The sequence below is a fragment of the Seriola lalandi genome, unplaced genomic scaffold (genome assembly GCF_002814215.2).
Source record: "Seriola lalandi dorsalis isolate HSWRI2012SDOR001 ecotype SW California unplaced genomic scaffold, Sedor1 jcf7180002054899, whole genome shotgun sequence".
Classification (NCBI taxonomy): Eukaryota; Metazoa; Chordata; class Actinopteri; order Carangiformes; family Carangidae; genus Seriola; species Seriola lalandi.
Window position 1 is genome coordinate 371249 of NW_019525451.1, and position 13397 is coordinate 384645.

The 13397-nt window shown below is 44.2% G+C and overlaps 2 protein-coding genes and 1 long non-coding RNA gene across 3 annotated transcripts; 2 read left to right on the plus strand and 1 right to left on the minus strand.

Annotated features, from left to right (window-relative positions):
* The first annotated feature begins 2995 nt into the window (after positions 1-2995).
* On the plus strand, positions 2996-4580 carry LOC147817765 (uncharacterized). Its single transcript, XM_087180278.1, has 4 exons — positions 2996-3038; positions 3498-3548; positions 3647-4202; positions 4339-4580. The coding sequence occupies exons 3-4, from the start codon at positions 3701-3703 to the stop codon at positions 4383-4385; spliced, it is 549 nt and encodes a 182-aa protein (XP_087036404.1). The 5' UTR covers positions 2996-3038; positions 3498-3548; positions 3647-3700; the 3' UTR covers positions 4386-4580.
* A 626-nt stretch (positions 4581-5206) lies between these two features.
* Positions 5207-6916, minus strand: LOC147817766 (uncharacterized). The gene is made up of 2 exons (XR_015438709.1): positions 6805-6916; positions 5207-6613 (listed from the first exon to the last, which is right to left on the minus strand). It is a non-coding gene; the product is annotated as an uncharacterized LOC147817766 (long non-coding RNA).
* A 1070-nt stretch (positions 6917-7986) lies between these two features.
* On the plus strand, positions 7987-10301 carry LOC111672380 (growth/differentiation factor 8-like). Its single transcript, XM_023429786.2, has 3 exons — positions 7987-8360; positions 9235-9605; positions 9801-10301. The coding sequence occupies exons 1-3, from the start codon at positions 8033-8035 to the stop codon at positions 10179-10181; spliced, it is 1080 nt and encodes a 359-aa protein (XP_023285554.1). The 5' UTR covers positions 7987-8032; the 3' UTR covers positions 10182-10301.
* Positions 10302-13397: the final 3096 nt, after the last annotated feature.

The window sequence follows — 13397 nt, forward strand, 5'->3', positions numbered from 1 at the left end:
ATTATATATGTCATGTCATATGATTATATCTAAGAAGAAGTCCATTCAGGAATCAAAAGTATCTAATTGAATGATTTTATTGTCCAAATTAGAGTTTGAATTAGAGTGTGGGAAAAACCGGAGGACCCGGAGGAAAACCCACGCCAGGACAGGGAGGAACTGGGTCCAGTGGTGGTCCTGGCCTCAGTAACCAGGCCAGAACCAGCAGTGAGCCCAGTTCCCCCCTGTGTGGCACAGTGTAAACTAGTGACAGGAGACAGGCCAGGGCTGTTCACCAGCATTAGCCTGTCCTTTGACACCGGCAACAGTGAGGCAACAGTGCTAGCCGCTGCCCCACCGTGCCACCTTCAGGAGTTTACAGAAAGATTGCGGCCAAGAAGAACAGGCCACAAGCGGTGATGACATTCATGGCGGGCAAGAGGAGTTCTCTCCATCTACGTGTTTTCTTGCTTGCAGACACAGTCGAGTACTTAGCGATGTTGGCTTGTAAGGACTTGACGATGACTGCTTCCACGCTTGGTTGCTCTGACAGCATTACAAAGTTCAGAGAGCTCTTCCCGCCAAGCTTCTTGGTGAGATCCTTGATGACGGCCCTGCAGATCTTTTTGATGTCTTTTTCATCTGGGCAGAAGCCGTCTCTCACGGTGAGGCCCTGCAGCGTCTGGTTCACCAGTCGTTTGGCGTAGGTGGCCAGCTCTTCCTCCGTGCAGATGTCCAGGACACGGCACTTAGTGAGCAGTCTCAGGGTCAGCAGGGTCACAAACAGCTTGGTCTTGTCCACAGTCTCAGCGACGGCTTCAAAGCCAGAGGAAGGAGAGTCAGCAGAGTGGGTGGTCTTCTCTGGTGTGGCTTGACAGCTGGAGGCAGGAGAATCGAACTCTTTGCTTGGTAACTCCAGGATGATTGTAGAGGGGCCTGGCTGAACAAGGATTCGTGTGACACCAGGGGGGAAAGAAGTGAATCCACCGGGACGAGCAGTGGACAAGTTGGGAATGGCTCCAAGAACAGCAGCAGCTGAGCCTTGACGTGAATTGTTCTCCATCACAGAAGAAAACGTATCTTGGAAGTGGATGCTCTGATAAACGTGTGTGTCTCTGGTGAGGTCTTGAGTACAATGACTAACAAGCAGGAAAACTCTTGGTTTCCTTCACGCACCTTGTGCCTTTGATACAGCTGATCAAAGGCACAAGGATGAGAAATCTAGAATCTGACGTAGCTACCAATATGCTACGCTGCGACGTGCTTAGCGTTGCAGCCAGCTTCCGCACGTACGTCACATGCCGTGCGTCGGCATTTGCGTGCGTACTAACGCACGTTGCAGCGTAGGGTACGTAATGTATCTCACCTTGTACATGGTCACATGGTTTTGTATTTAATGTTACACACCAGAGGTCTGTACTACGAAGCAGGATTTGAGGTTATCGAGGTAACTTCAGGTGTAATTCTGGTTTTCAGTCCTATGACGATGGTTCACTTGTTACCTAGGTAAATCACCATGGTAACTTACGCTGAACCCCTAACCTGCAGGTTAACTTCAGAGAATCAGTCTACTGACCAATCAAATCACTGGTAAAATGGCGTCATCATTCCTACAGGATCCTGATAGGGACAAAAGAGTTTACAATAAAGTGATCAACAATAACGAGCAGAAGATGCCTATAAATATAAATCAATCAAATAGTTTTCTCTTTTGAGTCTTTGAGTCTAAACAAAGCTTCTAAAACATGCACGGAAAGTTTATCAAGCTGAACAATTAGCCACATGTTAATTATTTCAATTATTACAAATGAAGATTTCATTCGGTCTGACTCATTAGACATAAACTACTTCTCTCCTCTTTTCTTTCTCTGACATTAACTTCCACTGTTTTATCTGCTTCACATGTTCATTACAGTTTGTTCATCATCAGACAAAAGAGCGAAAATACTCTGACGTAATGATAATGATAGTGATCGATAGTCTGACTTTAATAGAAATTATATCTGGCAACGTAGCAATAGTATTTTTTTATTCCAGTCACGTGATCATATTCTTTATATTTCACCTTGATAAATATGACTTTTAGACGTTGCTATAACCAGCGTTTCTCCAGATATATTAAGTGCATCATTCATGTTGCTTATAACAACCCCGCCTCTTTCACATGAACGCGCTCCTAACCGGACAGGTAACCCCGGGGCTACCTGAGGCAGCTGATAACCTGCTTCTTACTACAGGTTATAGGGACTCAGATCCAAGTCCTTTGGTTCCTACTGAAGGTGAAAATACTTACCTCACAAATATATAATTTCACTCATTAAAAAGTCTCAGCAATTTCCTAAAACAGCTTGAAAACGCAGATTTTTTTTAGCAAAAATCACATGAATGGGCAAATTTTGCATTTGTTTGGGACTATTTTCAGCAGCGGATTAATCCACATTTGGTGCAGCAGGATGTCGAGTGTTGGACTGAGTCAAAGAAACATTGTGAGTTCAGCATCAAACATCATTCCTTCACTTGCTAAAGCTGTGTGCAGCTTTGCAAAGCGACGCCATGGTAACTCTTGTTTGGTATCTCGTTATTTACATGGGAACATGAGGAAACACGGAGCCGGAGAGTTCAAATAGGAGGAAGCTATAATGGCTCATTATCAGTGGGTCAGTTTTACTCCTCTCCTCTGTCAGAGTTTAAACCGTCACTGGTACAAATATGAATTGAATAACCAAGTCTCTGTTGGAAATGAATGCTGGAGTCCAAGATGGCGTCATTGCCTTGCCATGAATGCTGTTCACCTACCTCATATGTTTTTCTGGTTCTCTTCCACGCCGTTTGTGCGTGTGCTTTTAAGATATCTTTAGAAATGGAGCTGAATGGAAGAAAAGCTCTTGGTGCCTTTTTTAATTTGAATGAAATCTCTCAGATAAAAGTGGACGCCTCTCACTCCGCCTGCCTCGCTCGCTGACGTGATGACACAAGAATGCAGATGTTGTGCTTATTAATCACAGCGCGTCTTCTCGACACTGACAGAAGGTGCAGCTGTTGACTGCTCTCCACGTCATGTGAGTACGAGGTTCAGTTGAAACTTGTTTTAAAAGCATTTTAATGCAGCATTTAAAATCTAATTAAATGAAAACTTGTTAAAGTGATTAGCATGAGACGTATTTAGTTTTTTGTTGATATTGTGATAATGAGTGTGAAGTGCTTTGAAACAAACAGCTGAACACACTAAAAACTAAACGCTTCAACTTGTCAAATCCAAAAAGAGAGTTTTCTTTCCACACACTGCATCATGGGAAGTTAAACTGAAAGGATGAATTTTATGGTTGAAAAAGTTTTGCATTTTCCAAAATTGAAGGCGAGGAAACTCAAAACTGCTAAAAACAAGTCGAGTTATTTGTTTCTGAAAGGTTTATATTTAAACTGTCCTTTGCCAAGTTAGTAATTTTCCTTCTGTTTAGTTAAACTGGTTTAACTGCAATATGAACGGCCACCTCCCTGTTTCCTTTTATTTATTGTAGTGTATAATAAAGGAACCTGCTGCAAACAGGAAATGTTCAGCACCAGTTCAGGTAAGACCCGCTCATCTCTTTTGTTTGATGATGTTACACTTTTATTCTTGAAGTAAATGTCTTTATTTGTCTCTGTCTTCTGATTGGTGCTCCTGCAGACAGCCACCCCTCAGGCTACGACCTGGGCCCCGAGCCAAGGGACCAGGGGTCACATGGGGGTCATGGTCATGGAGGAGACCAACATGGAGGAGACCGCCATGAAAGAGATCACCATGGAGACCGCCATGGAGGAGATCGCCATGGAGGAGACCATCATGGAGGAGATCACCATGGAGACCGCCATGGAGGAGATCGCCATGGAGACCGCCATGGAGGAGATCGCCATGGAGGAGATGATGAAGATGATCACGGGAGACGTAGCCATGACCGTGACCACGACAGCCACAGGGACAGGCACAGCCCCGATCACCATGGAGACCATGAACATGAACGTGACCACAGCCCCCGTCGTCGTCGCCGTGGCAGCGGTGGTAGGAGCCCTGGTCGTGGCAGCGGCAGCAGCGGTGGGAGCGGCGACAGCGGCAGTGATGATGAGCGCGGCGGCCACGGAAAACATGGGCGCAAACACAGACGTAAGCACGGGCATGGGCGTGGTCATGGGCGTGGTCATGGACAGAGTCGTGGGGGTGGACGCTGGTAGAAAGGTGAATACAGGTGAGATATAAACGGCCTCTTTAAACTTCTTTATCGACGGTTCTCACAGGAACAAGATTATAAATATACAAGTTTGTTTCTGTGTTTCTCTTCTTCACTGGTTTCACCTGTTTCCTTCTTCTGTCTTGACTTCCAGGCAGCAGACACACTGACCGGCCGAGACTCTTCTTCTGTGGTATTTGATGGTCTTCTTCCATGTACTCATACATGCTCTGCTTCCCCTCTGGAGCAGTTAACGTGTCATCGTGCATCGTTAGGGGTCGTTAATATATATATATATGAAACTGCAGTGTGGGAGCAGAGCAGGCACACAGCCAATGTTACTGCTCAATGCTCTAATTCTGAAATACATTGAATAAAATCTTCTGAAGACATAAACTGGAAAGAAGTCTTTCTTTATGTTTTGTGTCCTGAGTAGATCATGTCAGACAAAACACTGTTAGAGCTTACCCCCCCCCACACACACACACACACATACACACACACACACACACTCTGACACAGGTAACACAGGTAAAATAAAGACAAAGAAGGTGTGAGACTTAAAGTTAAAATTGTATAATGCACAAATACAAGGAATATTAAACAATTCCTAATTTATAATAATATATTGTTCAATATAGAATTATTGAATCAATATTTCTTTAAAAAGATATTTTTCCTGTTATCTTTATTTTACAATTTCAATTTTCTGTATGACTTATTTGTCAATATTATTATAAAGCTGTCAGTGAATCTCCTGGTTTCCTCTTGATAAATATCATTTATTTTCTATTTCCTGTCTCATATTTTCTGGAGATTCACTCATCTCATATTTCAACATATTTCATTATTAACTGAGTTCTTAACGTTGACTGGTTGTTGCAGCCTGAGGCTCCAAAATTATTTTTTTTAAAAAGCTGTTGCTTTAAAATGAGTTTAAAATGAGTCCAACCTGCAAATAAGATAAATAAACATAATTTAACCTCATCTAACAGAGATGAATAATAATAGAATCTAAGTAATAATGTCATAAATGATTTTATAGTTTGAACAGATGTAAAAATCCAAAAGATTCTTTATTTAAAAGTATTTTATGTGGTAAGTTTAGCGAGTGTCTGCAGTGAGGCAGCTCCTGGATGTTTCTCTCTGTGTGAACAAAGTAAAGTTGAATCCGTCCTCTTCTTCCTCCTCTGCTGCCAAAACACACGTGAAAGGTCGAGCGGGAAAACATTGACTTAACCCCCGACCAGCCTCCTCTCCTGTTTTCATGTCCACACAAACTGTGCAGGGTCAACATGACGAGCGACGAGGTCGTCCTGTCCAACAGGTGTCTGACACACGTCACGTTCTCACAGGAAACGATCGGTCCTGTGACACCGTGCAACACGACGCCTGCTCCTGAGTCTCCTCAGGTTTTATATGTGGAGAATTCATTGCTTTGACCAGAACAATGCACTGGATTCTCCTGTGTGAACTTGATTCGTTCAGAAACCAGATTTAGAAGAATAATCACTGGTGACACCAAGTGGCCGCAGGAGGGAACTGTTACACTGTGACACACGTTCCCTCATCATGAACACACACCGTCCTGCTGCCACCAAATACTCACGAGAGTGGCAAGTGTGGATTAATCCGCCGCTGAAAATAGTCCCTGACTTTTTAAGTAAATGAATGAGCATTTAAAACTAAAGCTATATATTTGTGAGCAGTTTTAGAAGTTGAAAGTAGATTTGTTTCATTAATAACATTTTCAGCTTCAGTTTCGCTGCAGACACAAACAAGACGACTCCAGTTTTTATTGTCAAATACTCTTTAACTGTGGGAAAGTTCTGCTCTGAAGGATCATGGTGGCTGCCACAGACTCAGGCGTGTTGCAGTGTTGGGAGGTGATGACATGTTGCAGACTGAGACTGAAGAGAAGCCACATTCCTCCAGCACAGGATCAGACAGCAGGATGTGAACTTGACATTTCAGCAGCTAAAACACATATTAGCTTCTGGTTCAGTGGAAAACTTCCCTTCATTTTGTCATATGACATAATCACACTCGTTGTCAATGAAAGGCAGGTCCTTGTATCGGACCTCCACCTCCCAGCAGAGCTGCAGCGCCTGAGCAACAATATCCTCCGACATCTTCTGAGCTAAATCCAGGATCTGTTTCCCGACTGGAGGAAGGTCCAGTGAGCAGACATCAGCTGCCGTCTCCTCCGGACCGACGAGGCGTTCAGTCTCCTTCACGTCCTCCAGAAAGGCTTTCCTCTCTTCTCCTTGTTTGCCGATGACGGCCTCCTTCTGTTTGTCTGGACAGGAGCGAGACCAGCACCTGGACTCATTACATCCCATTTCACAGAGACACCGGAGGAACAGTCGACTTCTTAGCAGGAGGAGAGTTCGATGTTTACCAAGGACTGTGGTTAACCACCTGTTGAACTAATAACAGCCTCAGCCGAGGTTAAACCGGTCTTTAAGCACAGGTAACAAAACATTTAAGAGAAGTTCAGACATTTAAAGTCATTAGAATATTTAAACATAGATAGAAAAACCACTTGTTGAATCAGAGTAACTTTATCAGCACCACTACAAGGCAAAGATTAAATATGAAGTTGTTGTGAATCTTTTACCGTCTGTTGTGGAGCAGCTCCTCTCCGACTCCGAGCAGGTTAGTTTAAGGTTTGTGCTTCAGAGCTGCTGATAAACAGGCAGCTGAACCCGTTTCCTCCTCCTCCTCCTCCTCCTCCTCCTCCTCCTCCTCCTGCTGCTGGGTGGTGGTGGTGGGAGGAGCAGATCGATCTGCACCACCCATAAAAACACATCACTGTCCCCTAAAAGTCAGTGACTATAGTCAATTCATTTAGGGAGAAAATGATTTCCTGAAGCTTTAATGAGCCACTGAAACATGAAACATTTCACTTAGTTTCCATGTTTATTCATGTGAAGAAAACTCATTACATTTATTTAAGATTTCCCCCTGAATTATTTAAAGAAATTATAAATAAATCCGTGTTTGTTTTTCTTCCCCTGAATCTGCTACTTCCACATCTGGACCAATTCTGGCACGCACACAGAAAATGTTGTGGATGTCAGGTAACAACAGCTGGACTCTGCCCAGATGTGGAAGTTTATGGGCCAGACTTTTATTGAAATAATTAAACAAAAAAAAAGAAAATAATCCTACTAATTTATTAACATTATTATTATATAAGTGTCTGGTTAACTTTAGTTCTCAGGGGTTGAACCTTTAAAGTTAGTGTATGTTTAGAGAAAAGAAAGTGGGTCATTTCTGTTTAGAGACTGGCCTGAGGTCAGCAGGTGATGGTGCCTTCAGGGTCACTGCAGAGGGTGGGAGTTTATAGAGCTCTCAGGACAGATGCAGGGCTGCCATCTGGTGGAGCTCTACCCGAACAGTTTTAGCTCTAAAAGATAAAGTTGATAGTTGCAGGTTGAAAGTAGCAGCTGAAACATCTGCTCTTTATTTCTTTCCTCAAAAAATTCACAATAAAACTAAAAGCTCTCTTTGCATCTTTTGAATTTCCCAGCATCTTTTCTCTCTCGGTGTTGGACAACTCCAGTTTCCAGATGAGTTAATCACATCCATCCTGCTGAAGTGTCCTCGAGCAAGAGCCCATGACTGCTCATCCTTTTTCTTTTAAAAGTTTTTAAAATCATTCCTAAAATGTGGAACAGTAAAATCGTTTAAAGAGACAATATTGATCATAAAGTCTTGCTACCTCTTTAAATCTCTCTGATTAAAAAAAAAGATCCTCCTTGCAGCCAATCATAAAGCCCTGAGGTCCGAAGACAGGCTCATATCAGCCGGCGTCACCGCACCGTCCTCTTCGTCCCCCCAGGATGCTCCTCTTGTTCTGTCTGACCGTCTTCCTCTCTGCGGGCTTTTCCATGGAGACGAAGCAGACCTCCAAGCTGCTGGCGGAGAGCGGAGAGCAGTGCTCGGCCTGCGACTTCCGGGAGCACAGTAAGCAGATGAGGCTCCACAACATCAAGTCCCAGATCCTCAGCATCCTGCGGCTCGAGCAGGCTCCCAACATCAGCCGGGACATGATCCGCCAGCTGCTGCCCAAAGCGCCTCCTCTGACGCAGCTCCTGGACCAGTACGACCCGCGGGTGGAGGACGAGGACCACGCCACGACGGAGACCATCATCACTATGGCCACCAAGCGTAACTAAACCAAGCCAAAGAAATATTTTACATTTTCCACTTTGTTCTGCACCGGGATCTTTTCTAAACGTCGTGCGTAAAAAGCGAAATCCGCGCGTAAAGTTTGTGCGTAAAGTTTGTTTCCAGCCAGAAAACAAGAGGCAGCTCATATTTATGTAACTGGACAAAGAATATATTTACTTTATTCACATCTTTGAAACGTGACAAACAGATATTTCTGTAAATTGATTAAATTATGTAAATACATCCATATGGATGAGCATTAGTATTTTAGCAACTATATAAAAGTGCATCTCATGCATTTTTATAAAGTTAAAGTCACACAATCCAGTTTTATTTATTATTATGAACATTTTGGTAACTGGAAGTCATATTATCTTATTCATGAAAAAACAAACTTTTTCACTTTAACAAGTTTTAAAGAAAACCACACAGGCAGCAGACAACATGTCTTTACTCCCTTTCTATATGAGTGTTAAATATGTCAGAAGAATCAGGTATCCAACTTTAAGGTCAGTAAATGGATCAGTGAGGTAAAACCTGTGGTGGCTGCCTCTCATTCCCACACACATCCACTCATGGTGTGATCTGCCAGTTTCTTTGTGGGATATCTTGGTGTTAGGTGAAAGGTCAAAGAGTGTCGAAGAACATGAGGGTTCATCCTCATGAAGACCATGAATATCCAGTAAACGTCATGGTAATCAATGTCAACACATGTTGGGGAAGAGAGTTGAGCAAAGGTCACCAGGGTTCATCCTCAGGGGATCATGAATGTTGTTGGACAGATAGAACACGAAACCAAAGGCAGACAAACGTTCAAGCCAAATGTTTGTATGAAACAAGATAATCATTTTCTATGAATGATTTCTTCCAGCCAATCCCATCGCCCAGGACGAGTTGTACTCCTGTTGTCTGTTCAGCCTCAGTCCAAAGATCCAGCCCAAGAACATCCTGAGCGCGAAGCTGTGGGTTCACCTGCGGCCGGCCGACATGGTCACCACCGTCTTCCTGCAGATCTCCCACCTCAAACCCGGAAAGGAGGGAAACAACACCCGAGTCCGAGTCCGCTCGCTGAAGATCGACACGGACGCCGGCGCCGGCTCCTGGCAGAGCATCGACATCAAGTCTCTGCTGCAGGCCTGGCTGCGCCAACCAGAGACCAACTACAGCATCGAGATCAACGCCTACGACTCCAGAGGAGAAGATCTGGCCACCACGTCTGCAGAGCCCGGAGAGGAGGGACTGGTGAGTTCACCACAAAGCTAAATATTAACTTTGATGTTGAGTTTCAAACTTTCAAACTTCATCCAACAAACTCGGGCAGACTTCCTCAGAGTCCCCAGTTTTCATGGAAGTACAGATGTTTAACCTGTGATGTTGTTTTCAAGACTGAATTGACTTGGGGGGGTTTGTTAGTAATGTTTTAAATTTCCTTCCTAGCAACCGTTCATCGAAGTGAAGATCCTCGACAGCCCCAAGAGATCCCGTCGCGACTCGGGCCTCAACTGCGATGAGGAATCTGCAGAGACCCGCTGCTGCCGTTACCCGCTCACCGTCGACTTTGAGGAGTTCGGCTGGGACTGGATCATCGCGCCCAAACGCTACCGGGCCAACTACTGCTCCGGGGAGTGTGAGTTCATGCACCTGCAACAGTACCCGCACGCGCACCTGGTGAACAAGGCCAACCCACGGGGCACCGCGGGGCCCTGCTGCACGCCCACCAAGATGTCGCCCATCAACATGCTCTACTTCAACCGCAAGGAGCAAATCATCTACGGAAAGATCCCGTCCATGGTGGTGGACCACTGCGGCTGCTCCTGAGGAAACCCAGGCGTCCCGCAGGACTTAGGTTTGACCCCAGAAGCTCCATCTCCGGTGAAAGTGATGCAGACTTTTTAAATATTGCAAAACAAATCCATCCTCCAAGGAATGGACTCCTGAATGTATTCTGTAGTTTCATACTTTGTTTTTTTATCCCTTTTGTCCAAACACAGAAACAGACATAAACCAAAGAGTAAGACACGAGCACAGCAGCTCACAGAGATTCTTCACTAGATGTTGAAATGTAAACAGGTGATGGAAGGTCGGTTCAGTTCAGGTAACAGCCTTGTCATCAAGTAGTTATGAGACTGAGAGGAGGAGTAAAGCTGTGATCCAGCGCTGCAGATTCAGCTGATAATTCACCGCAGGTTCGTCACTACCACGACTTTAACATTTCACATTCTCATTTCATCGACTGTTATTATAAAAACATGATTATAGCTGCTTTAAGTTATTGTTTCAGTGCTGGTGGTGCGTCCTCACAGATGAAGATGCAGCAGGGACGGGATGTGAAAGGAGGTCAGCTGTAGTCTGTGGTAGGAAGGGTTTTGTAGTTCTGTTTGTGTTCCCGGTGACGTGGACAAATATGTTAACGATGCTGCTCATGTCACAACTTTCTTTACTTTATGCTTTTTTAAATGAGCTCTGGAAACACAACCGTATCAGTGCAGCCGAATCTAAGATTCATCCATCACACACACACACAGATAGACGGACTCCTGCTGCTTCCTGTCCTCCTGTCTTATGAAACGTGTCCTGATTTGAGCCCTGACCAGAACAAACCCCGCAGGGCGTCTTCCATGTGCGCCTTTATTTTTAAAAACATGAACCGAGTGACTCTGAGCCGACACGTCGCCTCTCTCTCTCCCAACGCTTGTTTGCAAACTCCTCGCTGTGACCAGTTCTCAAGAGCGTCACAGCAGCGGAGAGAGAAGAGACTTCTTTATTTTTACTTTTTGCAGGTGTGTCGTTCAGTGTTGTGATTGTCTTTGCGGTGGACGGATTGTGCGGCGTGTTGTAAACTGTCAGCAGTGTCTTCTCCTATAGACTCAAGCCTTAAAGGTGCACTGAGGAGGACACAGTTCTCTCCATCCTGAAAAGTTGAATACATCTCCAGCGTCACAAAACATTTTTAAAAGCTTCTTCTTCTGTGGTTTTTGCAGGTGCATTGCAGAATTTCTTGGCGTGTTAGTGCCAACGAATCTGCAGCTGTGTCCCACTTCAGCAGCCGCTTCCTTCCGAGGAGGCGAAGGCTGAACTGAACTGAAAGCGTCTGGCCTTCGGAGGATTTTCACTTTGCCCGCCTTTACGATTGTGTCGTAAAGCGTGGCTCCTGTCACCTAGCAACCCTGACAATGCGCAACTTTTTTGTTCAGAAAAACCTAAAGTTTTAAGGCCCTTAGCTTTAACAGCTCTAAGATCAGCTGTTGAACTGAACTGAAACCCAATTCTAACATGTATAAGTCTGATCCTCAGGCTCTCTGCCTGTCTGTCTGTGTTGTGCAATGAATCTTGGGATAGGTTGGGCCACGATGGATCCACCTGTCGGAGCCTTCGTTGCTTGGAAAAGAAGCACAGTCTAGTCACGCCGCTGTGACGCAGTCGGTCTTTAAATGCAGCTTCTGAAGGACGCGACCCCCGTCAACAGAGTCGAGTGAAACCAGTGGACTTCACGCCGTCCTCCTGTACGATGACGTTGTGTTTTTAAGGCTGCAGGATTTTGTATTTCTGAAGTGTAACTTGGCACCAGACTGAGCAGCAGTCGCTTGTTTCACCTCTGACACCGACTCAGAGTCAGACATGTGCTTTGTCGCACCTGGAAAAAAGAAATCAAAGCACAGCAAACATGAGACGTTAGACGCCTGGAGTTAAACTCTGGTACTTCAGATGAAAGCATTTCTGTGTAATATCAGAAATGCTCCTTCACAAGTAAATAGAAGAACTAGTAGAAGACATACTTAATGCAGTAGATTTGCATGACTTCACACCAACACCAGGCCTCTGAACCAACCTTAACTTTAATCTCAAGAAAAGCGCGTGAACAGCCGGCGAGGTTCAGGATCCATCGATGTGAGAGCAGGAAGTGTGATCTCAGAGGGAGGTGAGTGCAGATGTCCTGACTGTTGTTGTGCTTCGCGGGGGTTTCTGACCCAGAAGTCTTTGCTGTTGGAACAGAACGTCCACGAGTGACACAGATTCACGTTTGTGATTCTGCAGTGAACTTGAGTGAACTTTTTTAACCTTTTTTGCTGCAACAACGTCCATCAGAGATAATTGATGCGGTGGTTTGCTTTTTCTGCAGATATGCGAAGATCACTGAGCAGGAAAAAACTAAGATTTTAAATCTCAATAAAATTACTAAAAACATGTAATGGTGAATATTTTTATATGTTTTGATTTTAAAATGTGTTTTTGGATAAAGAAAACTAATGAAAGCAGCGTGTTTTGATGGAAACTTTTTTATATCCTGCATTTGTTGCTATTTATCTTTACATAAGAATCAAGAATGACTTGATTGTTAGAATTCAGACTATGTTCACTCACAATATAAATACATGTGCTCAGACACAACAGGAGTATGAAACATGAGGTGATGTCGCTGCTTCAGTTGGAGCTCTGAAAGTGAAGCAGAGACGGGGGGATGCTGCACTGAAGGACACCGGTCCATATGTGTCAAAGCAAGAACTGAACTGATGAACTGTGTCGTTGGAAAATCAGCCGCAGAGCACAAACAGTGATCAAACACTGATGTCATGCCGTCAGTCAGTATTATTATCGGTGTGTAATCTGCTCTGCACAGGTGCTGTGACGTGCCAAACCCACAAACTCAACTGCTGCTGGGTAATGAAGACCTTCACATAGTCAGATAATTTAGTTTCCGCCACATGGGTGCACCAGAGTTCATCTGCGTGACTTATAGAAGGTACTTAAGTTTCATATTCCCCACCATTAAAAACTGCCACTGTTGACTATGAATATGTTGAATAATGATAAACTGTCGGGAACACTCTGATGCATGTGAGGAAGGAGCTTGTCCACAGTTGTTATTACTAATGTCTTTGCATTAATAAGAATATTACCACTTGCTTTGTCGTGTTTTATAGAGCAAACTGCAGTTCTACTGTTCAGATTTTTTTTATCAGTATCGTTGATTAACAGTTACATTATTCTCTTGTGCTTCTGAATAAAATACTCATTGTAAATAATGGTAAAAGA

Bases quoted from the DNA above. Each gene is read 5' to 3' on its own strand.
- LOC147817765 (XM_087180278.1), top strand. From the start codon at position 3,701: ATGGGGGTCATGGTCATGGAGGAGACCAACATGGAGGAGACCGCCATG. The intron at 4,203-4,338 runs GTGAGATATAAA...CTTGACTTCCAG, and splicing joins TGGTAGAAAGGTGAATACAG to GCAGCAGACACACTGACCGG.
- LOC111672380 (XM_023429786.2), top strand. From the start codon at position 8,033: ATGCTCCTCTTGTTCTGTCTGACCGTCTTCCTCTCTGCGGGCTTTTCC. The intron at 8,361-9,234 runs GTAACTAAACCA...GATTTCTTCCAG, and splicing joins CATCACTATGGCCACCAAGC to CCAATCCCATCGCCCAGGAC. The intron at 9,606-9,800 runs GTGAGTTCACCA...TTTCCTTCCTAG, and splicing joins AGCCCGGAGAGGAGGGACTG to CAACCGTTCATCGAAGTGAA.